This window comes from Leuciscus leuciscus, assembly GCF_965113295.1.
Source record: "Leuciscus leuciscus genome assembly, chromosome: 6".
Classification (NCBI taxonomy): domain Eukaryota; kingdom Metazoa; phylum Chordata; class Actinopteri; order Cypriniformes; family Leuciscidae; genus Leuciscus; species Leuciscus leuciscus.
In genome coordinates, this window is record NC_138730.1 from 9,827,493 (window position 1) to 9,854,252 (window position 26,760).

Below are 26,760 nucleotides of genomic sequence, written 5' to 3' on the forward strand. Positions count from 1 at the left end.
ATCACATAAAAATTGTGTTTTCAGAGCTTATGAAATATAAACAAAAGATCAGTATAATTTTTTTTTTTTTTTTTTAAACACGCCTCTTTCCAAGTGTCAATAGAAGTTGAATTATCTTCTTGTGGGGAGTCTAGGGACTTCTCCATCGACTGGAAATAAAACAGAAACTCATCAACCTTGTTTTTAGAGCTCACTGATGACTATAATAAACACCTTAGACTTACATCATCACTTGAGATACACAGATCCACATGTTCCATCTTACAGTGTTTTATGTGTACTGGAAGGCACTGAAGGGGAACCATTTTGCTGCAGAGTGTACACTGGGCTTTGGGCATTTTTTCGAATTCCCTTGCATCAGGTGGTAATGGAGTTGTGTCAATTTGCTCTTGCAGAGGAACTACATACATTGTGCTCTTTCCATTGCTGCTCACGGTTTTTAATTGCTGTCCATTATACCCATCAGGGTCAGGAGGGATGACAGTCAATTTCCGTTGACCACCTCCACCTATGATTCAAAGTATTTAACAGAATATAGAAATAGACAATACACCAAAAATATTTAACAGATAAAATCCATCTGATATCTATAAACGCATATGATTTCAATTCACATAAGTTTTAAGAGGTTAGGAAAAAAATTTCAAAACGATCCTACATACCTGAGCACTTGTGCAGCAACCATCCTCCGCAGATTTTTGCCAGTTTTGGATATGCATTAACAAGCACCTCTGATAGCTTAATTATCAAAGGCAGATTAAAAAAAGATTAAGGAAATTCACCCGACACAAAAAAAACATGAAAAAATACATTATTGATCTTACCTCTGAATGAGTCATGTTTTCGGTTATAGTTAATGATCTTCTCCCAAGTCCTGCAAGTGTAAGTTGTAATTCTGTCTCTCCTTTGGGCGTTTTCTCATATTGTTGGTCAAGGAGAAAAAAAACCATCAAAAAGCTTTTCTGTGGCCGTTTATATGGTCCAAAACGTTTTTTACCCCTCACTTCCTTTCTGAAGAATCCAGGAAATGACCTAAACAGGACTTCATTTTTATTTTGAGCCAGTTCAGAACATTGAGAACACTCACATGTACACTAATATATGTGATGTAATGTTAATGTGTGATGAAACTTATATACAGTATGTAATAAAAAAGATATACTGTACAAACTGTATATTCCACCAGTACAGACATACACATATTTTATTAAAACAACAATTACATTGAATCTCACACCTAGCCATTTCCTGCTGAACTGACTGCACATTTGACTTGGACCTTCTTTCTTCTGCTGACTGTACACTGATATTGGACTGGTTCCCCACTTTCGGTTGTCCAACACTTAAGGTGTTGGTCAACATCGACACCAGATTCTGGGCTGTATGCAAGATGTCACCTAATGGAACCTGATGAACAATGAAATATGACTTCAATACTTAAACAGTGAACACTTATATTACATGACCTGTGTATTAACGTACAGTGCACGTAACACGGCTGTTCTCATTCTTTTATGTAGCCCTATCTCATCGCGCTACAGGCTGCAGTGATGACCTCCTAAACAACTGTCTTCTTTAAGCACTTAACTTTACATGTACTCTGAGAGCTTATCTTACCTACTATACTATCTCTGTAATATTGCTCCACTCTGTTATTAGTTATAACTAACGTTAACCCTTAAACACAGGGGTCGTCAAGTTCGGTCCTGGAGGGCCGGTGTCCTTCAGAGTTTAGCTCCGACCTCATGACCGCCAGGAACAAGTTTGATGACCCCTGCTTAAACATGTCAGATTAAAAAATAATAATAATTATTAACTTACTTGAGATGAGGAGTGAGCGCTTGGCTGCTGATCCGCCATTTCGGCGCCAGTGGTTTAAACCGTTGGTGGGGCGCATGCGCACTTCATTGAATCGATTCATCTTCCCTCGGATAGTAATGCCTGTGACCTTGATGACGTATTTTTGACAGTCGTTTCGCACACCGCACTTCGTGGTCGTAATTCGCATGTCGTGTGTGTAACAGAGCTGTTGTGAAAACAAGCACCGTGTCTGTAAACTGTCACAGTCGTACATTTTAGAGTTGTACTCTAAAAAACACACAAAATCGCGTATCTGTAAACTGTCGTGGCCGTAGATTTTGGAATCCAACTCTGACAAAAAACAGAATTACATACAATAGTTTTAAATTACGCACGAGTATATTAAAAGTACACACAAATGTTTTGAATTACGTACGATTATTTTTGAAAGTGATTTTATTCCATAGAAAACCTTGATGGCACCTGGCAACCCTGCTCCCAGACGCCTAGCACTGAACAAAATGGATTTGGCTTATGTGAATTTGAGTGGACAGAACTGGTGATCCTTGATGACTTATTAAGTCATACACGTACACTGATAACGCACCCACACACTTGTTATTGTAATTGTTTATTTCAATTGTTGTTCAATTAATACAAGTTGTAATTTTGTGTATGCAAATCACTTGATGTGGTGATTTAATTTTTTCCTTTAAGGTGAATTATTTTTATTAGGGGTAATTGTATATTCATTTAACTAACCTAGTGTGTACTTACCCGTACTAGGCTTACACAAACATAAAACCATTTCAAGATAAAACTACATTTATTTTACACACTTGTACATGCGGCACAACTGAAGGTTTCACTCTCGGGGCTTCCATGTTTAACACATACCATGTGGAACCACCGGTCACATGTGTCACATTGGACCTGTAACAACAAAGGTGAAGACAACATAGCAAACAATTGGGAGTAAATATTTTAAATTCACTGTAACAAAGACACTAAAAATGAAGTTTTATAATGGGATCCTTTACCCATTTGGTTGTCTTCCCATCTTCGGACAAAACGTTGTTTTCACCACAATGGTGGCACAGCTCACGAAGGTCATCTGGTCATCAGTGACACCAATAAGACTTGTCAACAATTGTTTCAATACAATACAAATACAATAACATTTGTCAATATGTCTAGGAATACATGAATCCGACCAGAATGTAAGCTAGGAATACATGCATCTGACCAGAATATAAACTAGGAATACAAACATCAGACCAGAATATAAGATAGGAATACATGCATCTGACCAGAAAATAAGGTAGGAATACATGCATCTGACCAGAATATATGCTACATTACCAGACTTCTCCAGAAGTGCCCTGGCCACCTCCTTCCTGTAGTGAGCTACTGCTTCTCTTTTATTAGAGAATAACAGTGGCTCGTTTTTCAGTATCTTCTCTGCATAATGTGACATATACTTAATTAGTTGTTTGGTCAACTGGTCATACGTTCAACACTTTGTATTGTTTAGAACCACAAAGCCTACACAGAAATCACAAACTTACTTTCAGGACAAAGGATCCGCCTGCAGGGTGTGTGGAATAGTGCCGGCTGTCCACCTCGACACATTGCACCCTTTCTTCCTGATGAACCAACACCATGACATATGAGAATACATTCTTATATATGTGTTTTTAAGTGAAAACTTATTACCATGGTTTTTATGAGTTACCTTGTAGACTGCAAACATTTTTCAAACTTGCATTTGTCATTGCCCAGGGGATCCAGAACAATACTGTGTCTTTCCTTGGGAAAGATCACCTAAAGAATCAGAATGTCACATGTGCTTACATTGTCTTCAAAGTATTTTGTGTGAATAAATGGCTGAAAAATATGTTGGGTTTCCGCTGCAATTCTTCTGCAATTCTTAGGTGACCCCCATTGGACCATGTGTGTATTTCTGTGTGTATGCATGCATAAGACCAAGTACTTGCACTTACAGTTAATGTCCAGTGGCCTGGCTCATGGACAGCACCCATAAGTAGGTTGTGTTGGGTGGGATCACACTGCAAAAGACCAGGAGCATTTTCAGAATCACTAACATGACATCATTAAATTTGGAGTCTTTTTACAGAACTAACCTAAACTCTGCCTACCTTCAATCTTGACCCCTTTCCTTCCCAGATCCTTGTCATTTCGAAAGAATCGATGAAAAGGGCCTTCCCTCCCACCTTGTTCTTCTCTATTACCATTTTGCACATCAGTGCATTGATCACCTAAAGTGTAAGTACAGGTTTGGGAAATAATTGTAAGTAATGTGTAAGTGTAAGTGTAAGTAATGTAACGGTATTCCTTAAATATGGCTATGTTTTTCTCTTGTTTTCGTGTCCTTTTAGTTTTCCGCATTTTTTCAATTTATTAGTACAGTATTTTTGATATTCATGAATGTACTATATCGGTGTGTAGTACTGTAATGGTGTTCCAGATATACTCTGTGTATGATATTGTTCCTCTTTTGAGTACTGTCATTTGTTGAGTTGTTCTAGGGGTGTGTTCAGTTAATATGTAAATTTAGAAGTTTATGGAAATACTATACCAGTATGAAATTGTGTATGTGATGTAAGTCTTTATCTGATATCAAAAGTGCTGGAATGTAAGTTTGTGGACCTTTGGCACCATATCCAGGATGTATCCATTAATACTGTACTATTTGTTAAGTTCACCTGTTTTGACTTATCTATAATTGCTTGTTATCACCATATTGATGTTATCAATTACTTATTCAACACACTACAGCAAACTGTGACAGTATGAATTATATAAGTACAAATATAAATTCATTTCAATACTACTATACAAGTACATTTCAGATTTCCCTTAAAGTGCAACCAATAACAAAGCTTACCTCACTCTCCAAATCTTGTCCCGGCGCAGTCCTTGCAATGTCCCAATAAAACAACTTATATGGGCCCATGCGGGACAGCAGGACATGGGATTTATTCCCTCCCCAGGCGTCTGTTATGCCTTTTGATGACGTGACATTTGGATATAAATTACTAGTAAGTATATGGCATTCATTTCTAGTTCAATATGCTGATATGTATACAGGAGATTCACAAAATTCAAAAGGTTAACATGATTACAGGGGTGGTGGTGGCGCAATGGATAAGACACATGCCTTTGGTGTGAGAGACCCGGGTTCGAATCCACTGTGAGACACCAATGTGTCCCTGAGCAAGACACTTAACCCCTAGTTGCTCCAGAGGCATGCGACCTCTGACATATATAGCAATTGTAAGTCGCTCTGGATAAAAGCGTCAGCTAAATGAATAAATGTAAATGTAAATGTAATGATTGCTGTTAAGAGTTATTTTGTCCACCTACACTGCTCATGGAACCCAGGGTGTGAGGTTTTGTTGCACTGGGGGGAGGCATCATCCTCCTCATTCTCATCCATGGGGGCTGGGGAGGGAACAGGGGTTGAAGTGCCAACAAGAGATGGTGTTGGTGAGGTAACAGGCTTTGAAGTGCCAACAGGAGATGGTGTTGGTAAGGTAACAGGTGCTGAGGTGCCAACAGGGGATGGTGTTGGCGAGGTAACATGGGTTGAGGTGCCAACAGGAGATGGTGTTGGCATGGTACCTCGGGTTGAGTTGCCAACTGGGGATGGTGTTGGCGAGCTAACAGGCGTTGAGGTGCTAACAGGGGATGTTGTTGGCGAGGTAACACGGGTAGAGGCGCTAACAGGGGGTGGTGTTGGGGAGGTGACACGGGTAGAGGCGCTAACAGGGGGTGGTGTTGGGGAGGTGACACGGGTAGAGGCGTTAACAGGGAGTGGTGTTGGGGAGGTGACACGGGTAGAGGCGCTAACAGGGCGTGGTGTTGGGGAGGTGACACGGGTAGAGGCGTTAACAGGGAGTGGTGTTGGGGAGGTGACACGGGTAGAGGCGCTAACAGGGCGTGGTGTTGGGGAGGTGACACGGGTAGAGGCCACACTTTTCCCCTCAACCTTGACCACTGTAAAAGGTCCCAAGTACTCTCGGTCGAGTTTTCCCCCTTTCCTCTGCTGGCTCCTCACATTTTCTCTCCATACCAGGGCCCCCACTGGTAACAGAAGACCCTTCTGTCTTGTCCTTCCCCTGATTCTGTCGTGCTGTCTCTTAGTGTTGTCCTCCACAATCTTCATGATCTCCTCATGGCGCTGGATGTCGATTGCCACCTCTTCAGCCAGGAAATCATTCTCCATGGTGTCTTTCATCTGTGGAGATATGGAAGTAAAGATTTAATCTATATATCATAGCTGTTTAAAGTATATATTATGTTTCAGTGGACATTGAAAAAGTCTATAAAGGTTATCCTTCACCTGAAAATACTCAGGGACTTGACTCGGATAACGGGCCTCTCTTCCAAACATTAGGTGGAAGGGGGAAAACTGTGTCGTAAGTTGCTTCTTGGTCCGCAAGCCAAACATGACAGGTTCTAAATATTGATCCCAGGTATTGGTTTTGTCTTTGACCAGTTTTCCAAGAGCTCTGAAAAAATTATAGTGTAATTGTTACTGAAGAATCTTTGGGTGACAGTCAGCTTGTGTAGTGTGTAACCCCCGTTTCAGATAATTTACGTAGTGTTATGTAGTGTAAACACCACAACGACTTCAACACTCCAGAGCAAGTCATGTAATATAAGTCGCACAGTGATCTGCAAAAATTTAAAGTTGTGTAGTGTGTACTAGGCATAAGTGTGTGTGTGTCATGATTACTAAATTGCACATCTTTCAAAATTTTTCTTGAAAGCCAGTGTTTCCTCTTCAAACTCAAGCCACCCCCGAACACATTGAGGCATCATGACATAAGTAGCAACCACATCATAATTTACTTCTATATGGTAATGATATTTTACTTCTGAATGGTGTCATTAAATTTTTCCACCAGTCCATTTGTCTGTGGGTGGTAGGGGGCACACAGGCTCCTCTTGATCCCCAGCCGGTTGCATACCTCAGTGTTGATCTACAGAAGACATGCAAGCATCCATGTAACTCTTGCCATAGAAAACCATTTTACATTGCCATTCACATTAGCAAACACTTCACTTACATTATTGACAAATTCCCTGCCATTGTCGGTGAGAATTCTTTTGGGCACCTCAAACTGATAAACAAACTTAAGGAGGCAGTTTGTGACCTCCACAGCATTTTTCAGTTTCATCGGGTATGCCTGCGCCCATCTGGTTCGGTAATCAATCAAGACACAGATGTATTGATTTTGATTGTCTGTTTTTGTCAATTTTCCAATTAGGTCCATCCCGATTAATTCAAAGGGAGCCTTGGTCTGTTAACAGAAAAATAGACAATGTTCACACAATGAAAAAAATAGATTATATAGCTATAATAACTACTGTTTTAAATTAAATTCTGGAGTTGATACCATTATTTGTGTGAATTCTGGCTGGAGTTTGATTGATTTCCTCTTAGACTGACACTCTGTGCACTGTGAAACCTGCAAACATTTATTGAGGGAATACAGATGTTGATGTATTAAGTCAAAAGACAATTTATTTAGTTAATGACAATGTCCTCAAAACTGGACCATCCATTAGTGTTCTTTACAGTGCAGGAGCCTATCCATTTTTCTATGTCGGTTGACATGCCAGGCCAGTAAAAACGTTGTGATATGGCATCTCTAGTTTTCAACTGGCCTTGATGCCCACTGATGTCTCCACAGTGAAATTCTTGAAAAATGGTGTCTGCCTCCTCTGCTGTGCTCACAACTTTGCTTGATGTTTCAAGCAGTGTGCCCTTCCTCCTCTTGTAGTAGAGCTGGTCCTCTGTGGAGTATCATGTACAATTTCTTTCCGCTATAATTGATCGTAAATTTATGGAAACTACTGTACATAATAATCAATTAAAAGAGCTAATAATTACATACATGACCTATTGTGTGGGGGCATACATGCAAAAGCATTGTAAATAGAATTGATTTCATGATTTTGCACAAAGGTAAAATACATTTCTCAGAGATCCCCCAAACAAAGCAAAAAAAATCTTATGGGGTTCCCCAGCGACCCCCCTCGAACCCTGCATGCACGAACGATAAGCCTAAAGGCCAGATGGTTTTGGTTGCTTAGGTTCGCGTTAATTTAACACATGGGAAAAAAACGTTTCCCAGTGTGGAGAGTTAATGATTCTACAATTTATTAATTAAAAATAGGGCTGCACGATTTGGGGAAAAGTCATATTGCGATTATTGAGGTCAATATTGCGATATGCGATTATAATAAATAAATGGTTTCCTGAGTCAACTTGCTTGGTTCTCAAGTAAAATGCACACACAGATGATTAGTGATAATGCTGAAATGTGTATGTCTCAACTCAAACTAGAAACATCAACCAAATACACTGTTTTCAAATTATTATTATTATTATAATTATTTTTTTTACAAAATTAAATATAGACTACTTTACATTACTGCAGACTTGGTATATGTCTCAATAGTAAAAAATAATTGTCATATTTACCTGTGCTCTTACTGTCTAACAGGAGGCCTTTAAAATATAGGCCTACCAAAATTGCATTAAAGGGATAGTTCATCCAAAAAAGAAAATTCTATCATCATTTACTCACCCTCAAGTTGTTTCAAACCTGTATGAACTTATTTCTTCTGAAGAATGTCGGTAACCAGACAGTTAATGGACCCCATCTACTTCCATAGTATTTTTTTCCCTACTATGGAAGTCAATGGGGTCCATCAACTATCTGATTACCGACATTCTTCAAAATATCTTTCTTTCTGTTCAGCAGAAGAAAGAAATTCATACAGGTTTAAAACAACTTGAGGGTGAGTAAATGATGATAGAATTTTCATTTTTGGGTGAACTATCCCTTTAAGTTATCAAACAGCCTGCACTGCATAAGTTATAAATGAAATATAGACTAATCCTTATTAAAAGTACAAAATATATTTAGTCAAGAGCAGTGAGACATTTTCTCTGTTCTCTTTCAGTTCTTTGATTAACTTCAATAGCTGAGATCATTAGTGGCTACTGTCTCTTTAAGAAAAAGCTGATAGAGACGTGACGCAGATCTCACGTGCGCGCGCGCCGCCTCATTCTCTCAATCCGTATAATGTATAACTAGCCAAAGGATGACAAAAATGTATATAATGTATATATAATGTATGTACATATATAATGTATTTCATGCAATGTTGACGGCCAAATAAATATATTTAATAAAATCGCAGCATTTTGCGTCATATAATCGCATGTGCTTGACATCACGATTGCGATGCGATTAATCGTGCAGCACTATTAAAAACACATAAAATAATGCCGCAGTTATATTTACAACTCTACGTGATATGTACTGAAATCAACAAGGTTTATTTGTACGCACAATTATATCCAGGTAACTGTTAGGCCATAGCCTACTAATTAACGATACCTTACCTATCACGGAAAAGTTGGACGCTTTTCTTTTTAGGGCAAATCGTTGGTGCTTGTCAGCTCCCTCTGGGAACTGCCCATGAAGCAAGAAGACCTTCAACTGTTCAATTTCAGTTGCATCCATTTTTAAATCTTTTATTAAACAATGGATGTTTATCGATGAATGCTACACAAAATTAATTCCCTAATAGTATCGCTGTCAAATGTCATCAGACCACGTGACCCAACCTCAGTGGCGCAAAAAGTGGTGTCTATATTAGTCTGAATGGATGCTATATCAACCCCAAAACAGTATTTTGAAGTTTGAATCATTTAATAGGCAGTTACAGTGAGGTCACACATTTTAACAAGCTGTCTATCATATTTTGTGACCTATCATATATTGTGACCTCTGTGGTACTGGGTCTGTGTGACTCTAAATAATTAAACATGTGTCTGTCTGAATGGATGCTATATCAACCCTAAAACAGTATTTTGAATCATTTATTAGGCAGTTACACTGAGGTCACATATTTTGATAGCTGTCTATCATATTTTGTGACCTATTGTGACCTCTGTGGCAGGGCTCTAGAGTGCGACCAATTTGGTCGCACATGCGACCAAATTTTGTAAGGGTGCGACAAAAATTTTTCCTAGGTCGCACCGGTGCACCTAACGTCCTCGCATCCGCTGCCTCTCCACGAACTAAGTGTTTGTTCTCCTTTGACGGAACTCACACACTCATGGGAACTCACACTCTTCTCTCACGCTTAATGAGTGATGACGGAGGACAGAATTAAACATTCAAACGTAGCCTGGTTACACTTAAGGTCTGTGATATTAGTCTGATTTTATTTTAGATTTCGGCTTCCAAAGATTATAAAAAATAATATATTGAGGTAAAACCATTAAAAACTATAGCCGCATTCTATCTAGCGCAACTTCTTCCCTTCGCAGCATTGCGCTGTCATTTCTCCCTAAAACTCAAACCTAACAACAGAATCAGCACGATCGGTGATTGTTGTAAAATGCAGTCTAGCTACTGTTGCTAACTTGCGAGACGCGTTAAATAATTAAAAGAGCTATTAAAAGCACAAAATCTGCGCAAGAGATGTTGTTCGCAAGGCGGCATGCGCTCCGAAACCGAAACCGAGACAAGCAAATTATAGCCTACTTTGGGTTTAATGTGCGTGTCTAAACGATCAAATGTACACAAAAGTATGTCAAAATGACCGGCTTGGAGATTCACTAAAAACAGTTTATGTCTTAAATGGACGTAGTTATGGAAATAGTTGGGAGAATATGGTGCATCAGATCAGTAGCAGATCTGCACTCGGTCTTAAAGGGGCCGCAGTCTAGTAAACATGCGGACGATTGCGCCATTACTGCAAATCAAACAACAAGAGAAAAATCACTACAAAGCTCTTGAAAGAATAACTTCAGCTTTATTAAGCATTAATCTATTTATGAAAAATTATGCAGTGTTATTTTACATTTGATTACTTTATTAGATTTCTTTTTAGACTAATATATATATATATATATATATATATATGTGTGTATATGTATATATATATATATATATAAACAAAAAGAACCGATAAGAATACAGTTAAAGTACCGGATCGATAAGCAGTATCGGTAAGAGTAGGAATACCGTTAAAACCCTTTACTCCCCGGTCAATGCTCCGACAACAGCCCAGACATGAAGCTACTTCAGCCACCATTCTTCCCCAGTCCCTGGTAAGATGCCAAGCCCTGATCTTTCGTCGGAGATGGCATCCGACTCAGAGACGGAGGTAGAGCCTATACCGCGCCTGAGCTAGAGACTCAAAATAGTTAATTTGGCAGCTCAGTGAAGCACTTTAAATTTTTTTTTTTTTTTTTTTACCTACACCTTATTCTTGTTTAAAATCATTTACATAATATAAATGTATATAGAGCGTGATAAAAAGGTGACCTTGAAATTGTGGCGTTAAAGGTGACGCGAGCCGAGAAAAATTTTCGGTGCACCCAAATTTTGTGCTGGTGCACCTAAATAAAAAAGTTAGGCGCACCAGTGCAACCAAGGCAAAAAGTTAGTCTGGAGCCCTGATCTGTGGTACTGAGTCTGTGATGACTCTAAATAATTAAACATGTGTCTATATTAGTCTGAATGGATGCTATATCAACCCTAAAACAGTATTTTGAAGTTTGAATAATTTATTAGGCAGTTACAGTGAGGTCACACATTTTGATAGCTGTCTATCATATATTGTGACCTATGTGGTACTGAGTCTGTGATGACTCTAAATAATTAAACATGTGTCTATATTAGTCTGAAGGAATGCTATTGCAGACCAGAAACAGTATTTTGAAGTTTGACTCATTTATTAGGCAGTTACAGTGAGGTCACACATTTTGATAGCTGTCTATCATATTTTGTGATCATATATTGTGACCTCTGTGGTACTGAGTCTGTGATGACTCTAATTAATTAAACATGTGTCTATATTAGTCTGAATGGATGCTATATCAACCCTAAAAAGTATTTTGAAGTTTGACTCATTTATTAGGCAGTTACAGTGAGGTCACACATTTTGATAGCTGTCTATCATATTTTGTGATCATATATTGTGACCTCTGTGGTACTGAGTCTGTGATGACTCTAATTAATTAAACACGTGTCTATATTAGTCTGAATGGATGCTATATCAACCCCAAAACAGTATTTTGACGTTTGACTCATTTATTAGACAGTTACACTGAGGTCACATATTTTGATGGCTGCCTATCATATATTGTGACCTCTGTGGTACTGGGTCTGTGTGTCCAGAGTAATATGAAGGGATGACATACTACACCAAACGATATTTTGAAGTGTATTAATATTATTTAGCAGTTACAGTGGAGTGACATTCTGACAACTTACCCAAATGTGCTGGTCCATTAAATATTTAGTTATTTTTTTCTTTACAGTAGAATATGATTATTTGAAATTTTAAATGTAGGCCTAGTGTAAGATTTTATTTAAGTTATTATATCTTGTTTTTATTTCAGACCCATGGGTCCAAATCATTTTAAAACACATACAACTACAAGCTGTCATTGCAATGCTTCCTTAAGCAGGAAAATACATTTTGTCACTTAACATTATTTAAAGCCTTTACAATATAATTTTTTAATCCCTCTATCTACACATATAATTATACAGTTCCTTAAAACAGCCTGCAAAGTGTGGGTATATATTATATATATAAACATTTGGCTTGCACTTGTACCTAGCGTACTTACACCACAAGTGGAATGTATTTTAGCGAAGTTCAGTATAAACAGTCTAAACTTAAGAGAGCTATTTTAACATGATCAGAACAACCATAAATCTTATGCGCAAGCATATTAGCCTGCCCATACAATACAGCCCCGATGTAAATTACAAATGTAACTCGTGCATTGAATCAGAAAGAAATAATACATGTTTAGAAACATTTCAGATAAACATGTAAATTACAAATGCAACTCGTGCATTCAGTCAGAAGGAATTAGAATTTAAAAAAAAATCACATTTCACAATTTGTCACAGCGGACTAACGTTACTCTCTCATTATGAAGCAATATAAACCTGAGAATATACAGCTTTCAGCAGCGGCTTGCATTCATAGATGTAATGTTTTCTTGCGCAGTTTACGTAGATGCTCTTCTTCGTCCTTGATTATCTGCCACGCACGAGCATAAGATGTGCAGCAGCGCCCTCTTGGGTCACAGAATCTGATGGGTCACAGTTTTTGGTGCAACACCGGCCCTAAAATATCAGGGAAACTGAGGCTTGGTAAGTTTTCATATTACTCCAGGCTTTGTTCATAGGGATCGATTCCGCCTATAATCAACTTTTTTTTAAAGTAGCGTTGTTTGGCTTCATTATGAAGTTTGTCCGTATATGGTATAGCCAACTTTTTTTTTGTCACGGTCCATAACTCTTTCTGGATACCGGCCGGCTATGCTAATATCTTATAAACAGGCTTTTGCGGTGCCTCTAAAATGGCCGCCGTTACCCACAATGCACCATTCCATAACATCTACGCCCGAGCTCTATTACATCAACAATCATGTCACGCTCACGCAATACGATTTGTATGTATTGTTTTTTCTTATTGGCTAATTAATTACAGTTTAAAGGCTTAGTTTAATCATTTTAATGGTCTTACCTGAAGATATCAAGCTGGAAATGTCGCAACGTCACCGCGTCGTCCAGTAGATTATTTGTGAGTGATCAACCATGTGGATGGGTGATAACAGCCTTCTGAGCCTTCTAGTAGTCCTGCTCTTGTACATTTGTGGGTGATTAACCATGTGGATGGGTGATAACAGCCTTCTGTGCCTACTACCCAGATAGCAAAAAATATCGGCACGGCTTCTTTTTGCCGCCGGCCCCAAGCTGTCGGCTATAGGTGCGCCCCGCTGGCGGGGATGAAACGTTTGCCGCCGAATACGTCACTCCCATTACTTGCGAGATGCCGCCAGCGAACAGCCGCCGGAGCCGCAGAAATGAGCCGTAGAAGGGCCGCCTTAAATATAACGGCGGCGGGACGGCGGTTGGCCCGCGGGCCGGCCGCGGAACGAAGGCGGTAGGAAGGCGGCTGCCGCTTTTAAAAGAAGCCGCCGCTTCTACTGCCGCCGGAGCGCCGACGGTGGTCCGCCGACTCATTGCTATCTGGGTAGTAGGCGGAGGAGCCCCCTTCTGGCCCATATATATCAGCTGATAACCGCTGATAACGCCCATTCAATCGTGTGATCACAATCGAATCGGGTGGGCTGGCACTAATCAGTTTGAGTTCTTTATTTCAAAGTTATACTCACTCTACAATCAGTCAACCAGGAACACCAGATTGCTTAGAGAAGCAGCGGCCGAGCTCGGTGTGGAAATACTGAAAATAGGTCAAATCTTCACCATCAGATGGGTTGCCAGCAGCTTTAAAACAGTAAAAGCAGTATGGAAAGATTTCCCCGCACTAGCACTCCATTTCAAAATAGCCAGTGAGGACACATCACGCAATGATCTTGAGAGGCAAAAATACAAGGGACTTCAGAAGCACCTTGCTAACTCAGGATTTAAGATTTGGCAGTCATGAAAGACATCCTGCGTGAACTCCAGAGCCTGTCTCTCAAGCTGCAGAAAAGAGAAATGTCACTTGTGGATTCAAGTCTCTGCATCCAACAAACTATCAATGTTTTGATGGCCATGAAGATGACTGGTGGGGGGAAAATCAACCAAGAAGGCTGAACAGTCGGTCTCATCCAGCCTTTTTAAGGGGGTATAGCTGAGTGAAGGCAAGGTGAAAATACGCACACGCACACACACAGAGGAATACATTTGTGAGACTATAAAAACTGCTGTCTTATAATTTTACACATAAAATAGTCCAAAATGCGGAACCACCCTCACCACACAAAAAAATAAATAAAAAAAATAATATTGGGTGACACTGACACAAAAGTTACTGCTTTATTTGCTATTGTTATTGCTGTTCAGTTCATTGCATTTTGATGTTCATGTCATGTATTTGTACTCAATGTGTAATATAACTGTACATATCTGTTCTGTTACAGTTAGTAACTGAAGTGTAGATTACATTTAAACAATTAAATGAAAAAAATAAGATTGAAATAAATGAAACTCTAATAACTCAACTTTTCTCTTTGTAACATCTTTTTCAGGTTTGATTCTAATCATAATGTAACATTATTGAAAAACTGATTTTTTCAGAACAAAAAATGCTAAACTTTGACAAAAGAGTAATTTGTATTGTTATAATTGTGATTTCATAATATTTAGATATGAATCCAACTGGAAAAACTTGTGAAAAGATATCTTTCAGCAAATAGCATATAGTGGAGCTCATACTGCAGGCTCTCATTTGCAAGTGCACTGATTGCGTGCCAGTCTCCGATAAGCTATACCTGCCATTTATTCAGCTGATCGCTCTTGTAAGTGCACCAGATTGGTGCCAATTATTGTCATGTCTGCAATGTAATGCACAATTTTGCCTCTCCTTGTTATAAAACGATGTGCATCCAAACAACTTTAGCCAATGCAACCTCCTATGTCAGTGTTGCTTTACAAATACTATAGCATATGATATTGCATTGGTGTTTGTCTGAAATGTAACGTCTATGCAAAATAATCCTTGAATCATTTCTTATTTAAAGGAACCGTATGTAAGAAATGTATTTCAATTAATCATAAAATGGCCCTGATATGTCACTAGATATTAAGAAATCATGTTCATTTCAAATACTTATATCCCTGACAATCAGAAGTCCGGCCAGGATATTGTCATTTTAAAGTGAAGTTGCAGCCCTCAACTGATGTTGTTGATGTTGTCATGTTGTGTTTTGGCCTGATGCTCCACCCTCCACCTATCTACCAATCACAAAGTCAGTAGTGTTTCGGCACCCGGGTTGCCAGCTCTGCTCTAGTTACCACAGCTGCAGCTACAAACGTGTCGGACAAAAAATGTCTAATGTTACGAAACCTAAAAGACCTCGTTATGTATCCGAAATACGTCGTGACAAAGTCCGAAATAAAACAAGGATATGTATAGGAGATGCCTTTGAAAGATGGAGACAGCTGAAAACAGAGAAGAATTTGAAGACAGACGCCAACGTTGCTAATTTTCTCCTGGACAGGTACGATTCATCTATGTTTGGCTAACTTGTACTTAATGTAAAAACAACTTACTGTGTAGGTCTGATGACTTGCCATTGGAAGCTCCTTGTAGCAGCCTACGTTCCTGCTGGATCCTGCAGCCTAACTGGCAACCTCGAGTCAGGGGGGAGGGGTAGGGGATACAGTAATTTGAAAGTGATTGCAGTACCAGTTTTGGCCACAATCTTACATACGGTTCCTTTAAGGCCATTCCCGTTTCGAATATGTGATTGTGGATTGTCAACAATAAGCATAAACATTCTGCATTTCCATTTTGTAGTGTGGATCATTCATTGCGACATTTAAACTAATTATCATGTTTAAGAACCTGTTATCTGATAAAATACTTCATGCTACTGCCCACTGACATGCTTTTAAAGCTACTGTTATCAATTTATTTGGCCTTCAAAACACCTTAAAATGCACATGTTGAGATCAGGAAAATCATCTAGCAAGATAAAATCAGACATAAATGCACAACAGTTTGAAAGGGTAGATATAACACCACACACACAGACAGAGAAAGAAAGAGAGGGAAAAGGGTAGATTCACTTTGTGGCAGTGCCACTTAAAAATAAAATGAAGAATACATTTTTTTATAATTCAAACATAAAAAATGGACAAATTAATAGACATTTTAAAAGTTGTTATTTGATTTGTGTTTTTAAATGTATTTTAATAAAACCATAAAACAATGAAATTTTTTTTTTTAAATGACTGTAGAAATAGACCATTTTAAAAATGTTTATTTAATTCAGGTTTTTAAACAGATTAATAAAACAAAAAGAACATTAATAAATCATTTTAAATGCACGTTAAATCAAAAAAAAAAAAAAGCATTTGGCAAACCTTTTCTCTCTCTATTTGCCAGATGCTTTTCTTTGTCGTTTTGCCAAATGCTTTTATTTATCCATTTGTCAATCGAGTTAAAAAATGCCATTGGACAGTACACACGTGGGAGCAACCAATCAACTTTCGCCTCAATTTGAAGCACCAAACCGTCTCCCACCTGTAAATGTAACACGCACTGTCATTGGACAGTTAGAGAAACTATACATAATTACAGCAGGAGTTTGAAGACGGGTTCAAGCGACGCAAAAATGTCAGGTGAATCTGAACGTGCTTGGAGAGGGATTGTGGATGATTTGTTAGCTTTAGCTGATTTCTGCTAAATAAATTCTCCTCTCGATCATCATTTTGTATATAGAAGAGTTTCACAGTTGAGGGAAGATGTTGCAAACGCAGCGGATAATTGTGGTTGTACAATAAATGGAAGGATTTGGGTTATGTTTGATGAGGCACAGAGTGTCATTCAACGACTGAGTCCCTCGGACTGTAGCAGCCGTCACGCTATTGTACTTCCAAGCATGAACAACACCAGTTGTTGGATGTACCAGCAGAAGAGATGGCAAGATGTATCGTGTATCGCTAAGGACAGTCCGACGAAAACTTGCACATGATGGTTTAAGGTATGTAAAAGAAAACTGCGCAGGTTACGTCTTAGGACGCACGACGCCGACGTTAGTGTACCAGCTCCCAACAGTGTGTGGCACATTGATGGGAATCATAAACTTATTCGGTTGGTGTTAAGCATTTCTTATGGTAACGTTAATGGATAATGTCTAGGGTCACACAGAATCTGCACTTGTAAGTGGAACGATGTAGATTGGATAGAGTTTGAAGCTTGTATTGGTTGGATCCTTCCTGCAGGCGTTTATCGCTCTCGCAATGAGGCCTTGACAAGTTTGTGGGATGCTGAAACTGGTTGTGCGATTTTTCGGGCCATCATGTCCCTGAAGAAATTCAATTTCAAATCTTGATTTGACAACAAGGCCACGAGCAGGTCGACGTGAGACTGACATGCTGGCTGCAATCCGTGACATCTGGAATCTGTGGGTTGAGCGTCTCCATCTGATGTACAACCCTGGCCCAGACGTAACTGTAGATGAGTGCTTGACTCCATTCAGAGGAAGATGTGCTTTCAAGCAGTACATGCCCAGCAAACCTGCAAAGTACAGAATCAAGATATGGGCTGCATGTGATTCCAGAACAAGTTATGCTTGGAAAATGCAGGTGTACACAGGGAAGCCTCAAGATGGACAGCCTGAAAAAAAATCAGGGTATGTGCCTGGTCCTTGACATGACCGATGGTCTTCAGGGACACACAATAACCTGTGACAATTTTATCACATGCCCTTGGCCAGGAGCTCCTAAAAAAAACCAGCTGACAATAGTTGGGACAATAAGAAGAAACACGCCTGAGCTTCCACCTGCTCTTCTTTCAACAAAAGGCAGAGATCGCTTTTCTTCTGTCTTTGCCTTCACTGACACACATCGTCTTGTCTTATTGTCCCAAAAAAGGCAAAAATGTGTTACTGATGAGCACCTGCCACAAGGAGGCCAAAGTAAGCGACAGGAAGGACAAGAAGCCTCATGTAATCTTGGATTACAATCATTTCAAAGGATGAGTTGACAACATTAACAAGGTATTTCCAAATTGTATTTTTATATGCATTATTTGCTAAATCTACCATGCATTTCTTTTATCAGCGAATGTACTAATTTGTGTGTCTTTGTAATATTGAAGATGATTGCAACCTACAGCTGCAAGAGAATATCAGCTCGTTGGCCAATGGCTGTTTTCTCAGCCATGATTGACGCGTCTGCCATAAATGCTTTTGTGGGGTGGAAAGAGATAAATCCTGCATGGGAGAGAGGAAAGTGTTTCCAGAGAAGGCTTTCTTGAACAGCTTGGAAAAGCTCTGGTGAGTCCTCACATGAAGAGCTGAAAACACCTGCCTCGTAAACCAGCCTCAGTCAACTTACTGAGGAAAATGCAAGACCCTCCACCCAACCTCCATCCTCAAAAAGAAAGCGGTGTCAAGTGTGTCCAGGGAGCAAAGATGGCATTGCACAAACTGCAAGAAGAACATTTGCATTGCTCACATTGTCAACGTCTGGCAGATGTGCATGGACTTAGCATGGACTCATGACATGTAGTATCATTCTCAGTGTTTTTTAATTTTAATTTTAATATACACTAACTTTTTTTTTTTTATACATGCCATGGGATTAATCAATGCATGCTGATGAATGATGTATAATAATAATAATAATTAATCTGCATACCCTAGTTTTGCACTGATGTAACAAGACTGACAGTGACACAATAAGACCTCATGTTAGCATCTTTTTACTCTAAAAAAAAAAAAAAGATATTAAAAAACATGTACCGGTATGTTCTTTAATGTTTGATTATAATTTTACTGTCTTCACATAGGGATGGGATTTGATAAGATTTTATCAATAATAATGCCACTGACGATTCTCTTATCGATTCTTGATAGCACTGTGTGGAAACATTTTTAAAATGCTTTTTTTAAAAAGTGGTTTTATTTATTTTAAAGTTTAAGCTTGAGCTAGAAAACTGTACTTTTTATATAATGTATGTAATAAATATAACCTTATTGTAAAGTGTTACTGATTAGTTATACACCGATTCAGACGTCTCCTGAGTTCACTGTTGGAAAGATCAGTTGTTTTAACGATTCATTAAAATGAATCGGTTCAAAGGAGTCATTATTAGTTCGCGAATTGGACGTCCCAGATAGCAATGAGTCGGCGGCCCACCGTCGGCGCTCCGGCGGCAGTAGAAGCGGCAGAATGGCGACATCGCAAACACGTTGGACGGCGCACCGCCGGCGGCAGCCGCTTTTTAAAAGCGGCAGCCGCCTTCCTACCGCCTTCGTTCCGCGGCCGGCCCGCGGGCCAACCGCCGTCCCGCCGCCGTTTTATTTAAGGCGGCCCTTCCGCGGCCCGCTGGAGGCAAGCGCTATTTTCGAGCGATCTGCCGCCGCTTATTCTGGCTATATATATATATATAATATTTAATATTTATAGCATGCAGTTTATCAAGAATAATGATTGCTCAAACCAGACAAATATCCATTTGGCATTTTTATTCCACATTTCAAAGTACATTAACTGTCATTTAAACAAGATGTGTCAGATCACTGAAACATAACAGAAAAATAAATAAATCAATATACTAACATGCAGGTTTCTTATTAAATTTTGGTAAAAAAACAAACAAACAAAAAACAGCCTTACAAGCAAATTACAACTCTTACAATAATTGTTCATATAAAGAGGACAGCTCTAGGGTGAAAAAAATTACCTGTAAACATTATGACAAGTAAAGAGAATACTTGATACGAAATAATGTGCAGGATACCAAATAAATCAAAGTATGACATCACATTTACAAGCCATTTCTAACAATAGGTTAAGTGGTAGTAATTTATAGTAAAGCTCTGGAGTAGAATAGACCATTATAGATGCAATGCTGACCTGTGGTACAAGGACTTACAAGCATTATTTGAAAAAAGAAAAAAAAGAAAGTAATTTCCACAGTTAGTGAGTATAGTGTGACACTTCTGACTTCTTTAGGGGTCTTGATGTTACTGACTGCAAGATAAAGAAAGGATTCCAGTTGTCAGTGATTCTGGGGTGTCAGTAGTCAGCCTAAGTGGTCGGCTGTGGGTCCCTCTCAGCTGTGCGGTGCCTTTTTCTGCCTTTACGGTCAGATGCTCCTTTCAGGTAACGCGAAACATTAACCTAGACCGCTTCATCAGTGGCATCCTGGGTTGTCAGGTTCTTCCGGATGGCTAATTTAGAAAATACAGATCTGTCATTTCATTTGAATTGCATGAAGCCATACACATCTACATAAATATAATTTAAAAAATATCCAACTTACTTTGAACAATGGTCTAAAGGAACATGTCTCTAAAACATGCTTTATCCCCCACACCGAGCTGAAAATCCAAAAAAGTGTTACAAATTACATTTCTCTGAAGCTTCTCATAAATAAATAAAAAATGTGAAAGGCTAAGGATTCAGACTGTAATATATGCAGTATACAATCTTAAATTTTACTTTTTAGATTACTCTATGGCGTTATAATCAGCAAACTTACAAATTGTTCCTGGAGCTTTTTAATCCTGCTTCAAACTGTTGTCAAGACACGGCAAATCTTCCTGGGTGTGTAGGGGGAGTAACAGATCCCCTGACAGGGATAACTCCAACAGACACAACATCGCCAAACTCTGCAAGACGTCACAGCATAAGGGTCTGATCTGCACCTACAGGGTTTCCCAGAATAAAATAGTCAGTCCTGGTCCCTCAACTACTAAACTATGACATTTATATCTAGGTCTACTACATGTACAGGTAGCCCCAGTGGGAATTAAACCAACAACCACAGGTGCTGTTTGCAAGTTGTACCTGATTGCCCAGTGCAAGCAAACGTCTTCAACATTGTTTGTTGAACTTGCTTCACCTGCTCTTGAAGTAAGCCGCTGTCATCCGAAGCTACAAAATGAAAGGCATATGGTAATTTTGGACTTACATCACACACAAAAAAGTACAATTTAAGAAACAGTGCAAGTTCTCACCTGCTCATGCATTGCTTTCCCTCAGGGCTTGGTTCTACATTTAAAAAATAAAATAAAACAAACAACTAAAGGCACTATTTGCAATACTGTTAAAACACTGGACATTAAGACATAGGGTTAGAATATACCTTCACAGCTGAAAACTTCATGCTTGACACGAGATGCCATTGGAGTACAAGGGCCAACAATAGAGCAATGACTTTCTCCCTCCTATTGATAATCATTGACATGTAAAAATATGTTTGAAGTTATTGCATACATTTAATGAATTGGACTTAAATGTAACACTTAGTAAAGCGCAACGTATTACATACCTCCAGAGTTTTCACCCATATGCTGCCAGGGTAAATTTGCTGCCGGGGGTGTAAAGCTTAATACTTGATGAGCTGGGGGAGCAAACATAACAGCTTTCATTTCAATGCAGAGTATTGCTAGCCTGGTAATACCAAACTCTGCTACTTCGCTTTGCTTCGTAGACAGAGTCTGGCATGGCATAATTGAAAAGCGTTACCCTTCCCTCCCCCCTCGAAACGACTTCTCTTCCGGTCATGTGCAATGGCGTGAGGGCGTAGCAACTCCCCTCAAACCATTAGTCTGCTATGAGCAGAGATGGAGAGGAGGAGCGCTAGAGTAAAACCCTGCTCCTCTATTCAATATTCCCTTTCACTTGGAAATACGTCACAACACTGGAGAAAAGTCGTTTGTAACTTCCGGTTCATGCCAACTTTAAATAGAAGCAATAGTTTCCAAGACAAAAAAACTTCACAAATAACATCACTTACTTGTACTCAAACTCTTGGCGGATTCTGGATTACTGGGGAGAAACCTGGTTCTAAGAAAGAGGAAACAGAAATTTGATGATAATAATAATAATAATGAATGAAAGATTCCGTTATCCACAATAAACAGACAAATAAATTACACAGATGAAATAAAGGAAAATCAAATGTACAAGTCAGACCCATTTACCTGCTCCCTTCATGAACTTAAAATGATGTTTCTCCCAGGTGCTGTGTGGAGGTGTGCAGCGGATGGCTAAATTGTTCCTTTGTCTTTTTTGCGGAGGTTAAATGGGAGCCAATGGCACATGCCCTTCGCTGAGCCACGCTTGCGGAACCACTGCAAATGGCAGATCCTCCTTGTTGATAAACTGAACAATGTGAAGCATCTAAAATAGAAGAAACATTAGCATAAAGTATACTTTTTGATAAAAAAAATTCAGGCAAAATCAACAACATTAAAATGCTCACACCTTCGAAAAAGCAGTAATTTTCACAAGTGGATCAACAGAAAACCATATTCAGACAAACAAAATCATATAAACAACCTACATCGTTATTTTTGTAAGAAAACACCAAAAGTTAAACTAAGTCTTTCTAGATGTAAAGTTTGGCTACCTACTGTAGCTAGATACATTTAACATGTAACGTTAGAACATGCTTGAACTCAGTGTGTAAAAAAGGTGAAACAGCATGTGGTAGCGAACACTGTAATCTAGACTAGCAGCATAATTATGTTTAGTTAGAAAACAACACAAGTTATACTGATCAGTCTTTCTTGTCGTGAAGATTTTGCTAACGTTACCATTCCCACCGTAGTTCAGGAACTGTAACGTTAGTTAATTCGACTGACCAATACTATCTTAAACCACATGTACTCACACTTGTATAAACATACATAACAGTTAAACATACTTAGAAGAAGAAAACTCAACGCCAGGAAGAAACTAAGTAACGTTAGCCTAGCTATGTCAGAAGCATGGCGGAAACTTTGCAAACAAGGCTAACTTACTTTAGCTTGACTAGTTAGGCAAGAACAGATTTTAAGAAGAAGAACTAAAAACAATGTCAAAAATGAACATAGTAATATTGCGTTACACAAAAAGGAAAAATGTACTTACTTAAAAGATCGTATCTTCCCTCTCTCCAAATACTGAAACCGTGTGACGAGACGAGTAAATCTGCTTCAGTTTTTTAGGTGCTGCCCCTCTCGACCGGTGGAGGTACTTCTCTGTTTGTGCTTTAACACTTTCTTAAACATTTGTACAGGTCGCAAAACTCGCAATTGCAGACTGCAAAGTAATCCCTTATACATGTAAAAGGTAAAATAAAATAAAAATTGAGCTTGTAAAACAATGAAAGACATAACCACAATTTCCTGGAGTGACAGAGAGACAAAATATTTATAAATATTTCACTTTATCCTTCAGGTCAAAACAGGGATTTTCATGTTTCTCATAGACATTACCATGGTTGCAAATTAATAAAAAAATATAAAGCAAACCCAAGATTTTGGCCAAGTTGCAGATGTCTTTCACTGTTCACTGATTTCAAGCATTGGTGAAAAATCTAACTTCATCCATTTATTCTGCTAAATTGTTCATACCATGAATGAAATATTTATTTTAAAAACTAATCAGAATCAGAAAGATATTTATTGCCAAGTAAGTTTTACAAAAGGAATTCTTTTTGGTCTATTGGTGCATCTCAAATTGTGCATAAATCAAAGAAATGTAAAGAATTGTCACCTTAAGTGAATAAAATAATTCTATATATTTTACATATTATCGCTTCAGAGTTTCAAAGTAATTTAAATGTAATTTCCTAAACCTTATCATGGAATCAGAGTCAAATCTGTTATAACCCCTAATGGCTTTGGAGCAACAACAAAAATGTATATAATTCACATAATAATTATAATCGCTTTAAATGTGAAAAGTAGTTAAGATGCTGTCAGTTTCACTCATGGCTGGTCGATTTCAAAGCGGCTTGCCGCCAGCCGGCCGCGGTTCATTTAGACGGCGGCAACCGCCAGAGAGAATGAAGTCGGCGGCCCGGCGGCTGTTCGCCGGCGGCATCTCGCAGAATTTGGGAGTGACGTATTCGGCGGCAAACGTTTCATCGCCGCCAGCGGGCCGCACCTATAGCCGACAGCTTGGGGCCGGCGGCAAAAAGAAGCCGTGCCGATATTTTTTGCTATCTGGGGTGTCGTGCGCGTTGTGTGATTATCCCAGCAGTTAGGACATGGACATCCAAGATTTGTGTCAAGTTGTCAACACAGAAAACATTTCATCACTGTATAGTTTTATTTCGTTTAATTAAAGTGTTGTTTTATGTCAGCTGAATGTCCGGAACGCTTTTCAGAGAAGATAAGGAAACTTATTTAGCACAATTCACACCCAGCAGTATAATTCAGGGGGAAAAAATCTCCGAATGCTCCACACGAAACTTTGGTCTTCCGACCTTTTACCACCGTGTCGATTTATTTTGATTAATATGTGCGAGGGAGAGAGAGCAACACAGCGCCTAGTTTGGAGACGGTGAAGTCGTTTACACAGAGAGTGCGCGCGCGCGACCGGCTCTCTCTCTCTCTGGTCGTTCTTTTAGTTAAAACATGCGCCCTGTCACAAACGCAGCCGTTCATCTACATTACTCACCGATCAAATAAGACTTTGGCGGGACAAAAATTCACTTTGGCGGGCGCTAAAACAAGTTCAATGCAGGATAATTCATGCGTGAGTTTCCATTAGACTCGCACGGTAGCCAGGCAAATGGCGAGCTCAGCTGTTGTTGACGCTGTGTGTGTCATGGTGTGTGTGCTTCAAGATTATGACGCAAGTGCTAAGATTCCGATTGGCCAAGAGAAAAAGTGCTAAGATTCCGATTGGCCCAGAGAAATGTAAATTATAAGAATTATCCAATAATGTTTCGCAATTCTAGCCTGCATGGCAGTTTACTGTGAGAAACAATACCAATTTATGGCGTACTTAAAGGGGTCATATAATGCCATTTTTGTACAAGCTAATATGATTCTTTAGGGTCTAAATAAAAAAAAATGTATATACTTTCATTAAAAATTCTCATTAGTATTGTAAGAAAACACTCATTTTACCTGGTCAAAAACAGCTCTGTTTTCAGCACGCCGTTTAAGTGCATGTGTCTTTAAATGATAATGAGCTTTGCTCACCCCGCCCCTCTGGGGCTCGTTCTTCGTACGTCGCTAACTCAGTTAGCTGGATTTGATTGTTGACGATTTGGCATGATCTTGGATTGTTTGGTTCTTCGACGCTCATCCTGGACTTGCTGTCATAGCAACAGGTGCGCAAACTTGAACCTGCTCGGGAGCAGGCTTATTTCATGTAAACAGGATTAGATCCCGGCTTCATAAGCGGAGCTGATACGGGAAGTCCAGCGCAGCGCGATAGTGCACTTTCTGAGATTGAATTTTTTTTCTCGTGACTCGTGAGCAGTGTTGGGAGTAACGCGTTACAAAAGTAATTAATTACTGTAATGCATTACTTTTTGCTGTAACGCGGTAATGTAAGGCATTACAGGGGGAAAAAAAGTAATATTTTACTCGGTACAAATGTCAGTAACGTGCGTTACAAGCAATGTTAGTTAACCTGGAATAAAGTGGTAGTTTTTTTTTCTTCATACAAATTCGCCAAAATCACTGCGAGATCAGCAGAGGAGAAACGTCCGCGCAAAATGTTTCACTTCCTGTACGTTAATCAGACAGAGCCGAGATGAGTGAGCCTGCAGCGGATAGTACATTCTCAACAGCGAGAGAGGGAGTTTCCTGCTTACCAGTCGCAGTGGTCCAGCGCCGTTTCCATGGCAACTCTGCGCCGCGGCCGCTCCAGTGTTTGAAAGCGACATGAATAATAATTCATTACATTACATTTATATAGCGCTTTTCTCGGCACTCAAAGCGCTTTACATAGAAGGGGGGAATCTCCTCAACCACCACCAATGTGCAGCATCCACCTGAATGTTCAAAGTTCACGCGCACGGCCATTGATTAAACCACGTCAAAATCATGCAGCATTTATATACATCTAGAATTAGAACATTACTTAAATAAAAATCTCATTAATATTAAATTATACATTTAAAACTGATTTTGGAGATCTATGACTCGTTCATAGACCAAATGGCCTATGCCCACACTACTGCAGTCAAGATCACAATAATAATTAAAATAAAATAAAAATATTTGGCTTAGCTATTATTCATTAGTTATTTTTATTTTTGCTAAAGTTTACCCCGGGCTTAAAGTAAAAAGATGTCTGTACCATGCGTCCATGCAAAGTACCATGGTAATATTTGAGGTACCATGGTTATATCTGAGGTAGTATGTACCATGGTAATATGTATGGCAGAATGTACCATGGTTATATCTGAGGTACTAGGGCATGTACCATGGTAAATCTGAGGTACCATACTATGTACCATAACATACTGTACAGTATAGTACTTCAGATATTATCATGGTTCCATGATAATATCTGAAGTACTATAAAGTATGTACCATCCATGGTTATATCTGAGGTACCATGGTAAATCTGAGGTACCATACTATGTACCATAGTAACATCTACAGTACCATGCAATGTA

At 39.1% G+C, this 26,760-nt stretch overlaps 1 protein-coding gene and 2 long non-coding RNA genes across 3 annotated transcripts; all 3 read right to left on the reverse strand.

The window, feature by feature from the left end:
- Positions 1-20: 20 nt before the first annotated feature.
- Positions 21-2,265, reverse strand: LOC309500484 (uncharacterized protein; the record flags this gene model as incomplete). Its single annotated transcript, XM_082172094.1, has 6 exons — positions 1,822-2,265; positions 1,238-1,407; positions 825-1,032; positions 663-738; positions 225-508; positions 21-149 (listed from the first exon to the last, which is right to left on the reverse strand). The coding sequence occupies exons 1-6, from the start codon at positions 1,858-1,860 to the stop codon at positions 21-23; spliced, it is 906 nt and encodes a 301-aa protein (XP_082028220.1). The 5' UTR covers positions 1,861-2,265.
- Positions 2,266-19,852: 17,587 nt separating this feature from the next.
- On the reverse strand, positions 19,853-21,865 carry LOC309500631. Its single transcript, XR_014206642.1, has 7 exons — positions 21,679-21,865; positions 21,493-21,574; positions 21,365-21,398; positions 21,195-21,281; positions 20,887-21,052; positions 20,668-20,725; positions 19,853-20,575 (listed from the first exon to the last, which is right to left on the reverse strand). It is a non-coding gene; the product is annotated as an uncharacterized lncRNA (long non-coding RNA).
- A 16-nt stretch (positions 21,866-21,881) lies between these two features.
- LOC309500633 lies at positions 21,882-24,352 on the reverse strand. The gene is made up of 3 exons (XR_014206643.1): positions 23,265-24,352; positions 22,334-22,532; positions 21,882-22,196 (listed from the first exon to the last, which is right to left on the reverse strand). It is a non-coding gene; the product is annotated as an uncharacterized lncRNA (long non-coding RNA).
- Between the last annotated feature and the right edge of the window lie 2,408 nt (positions 24,353-26,760).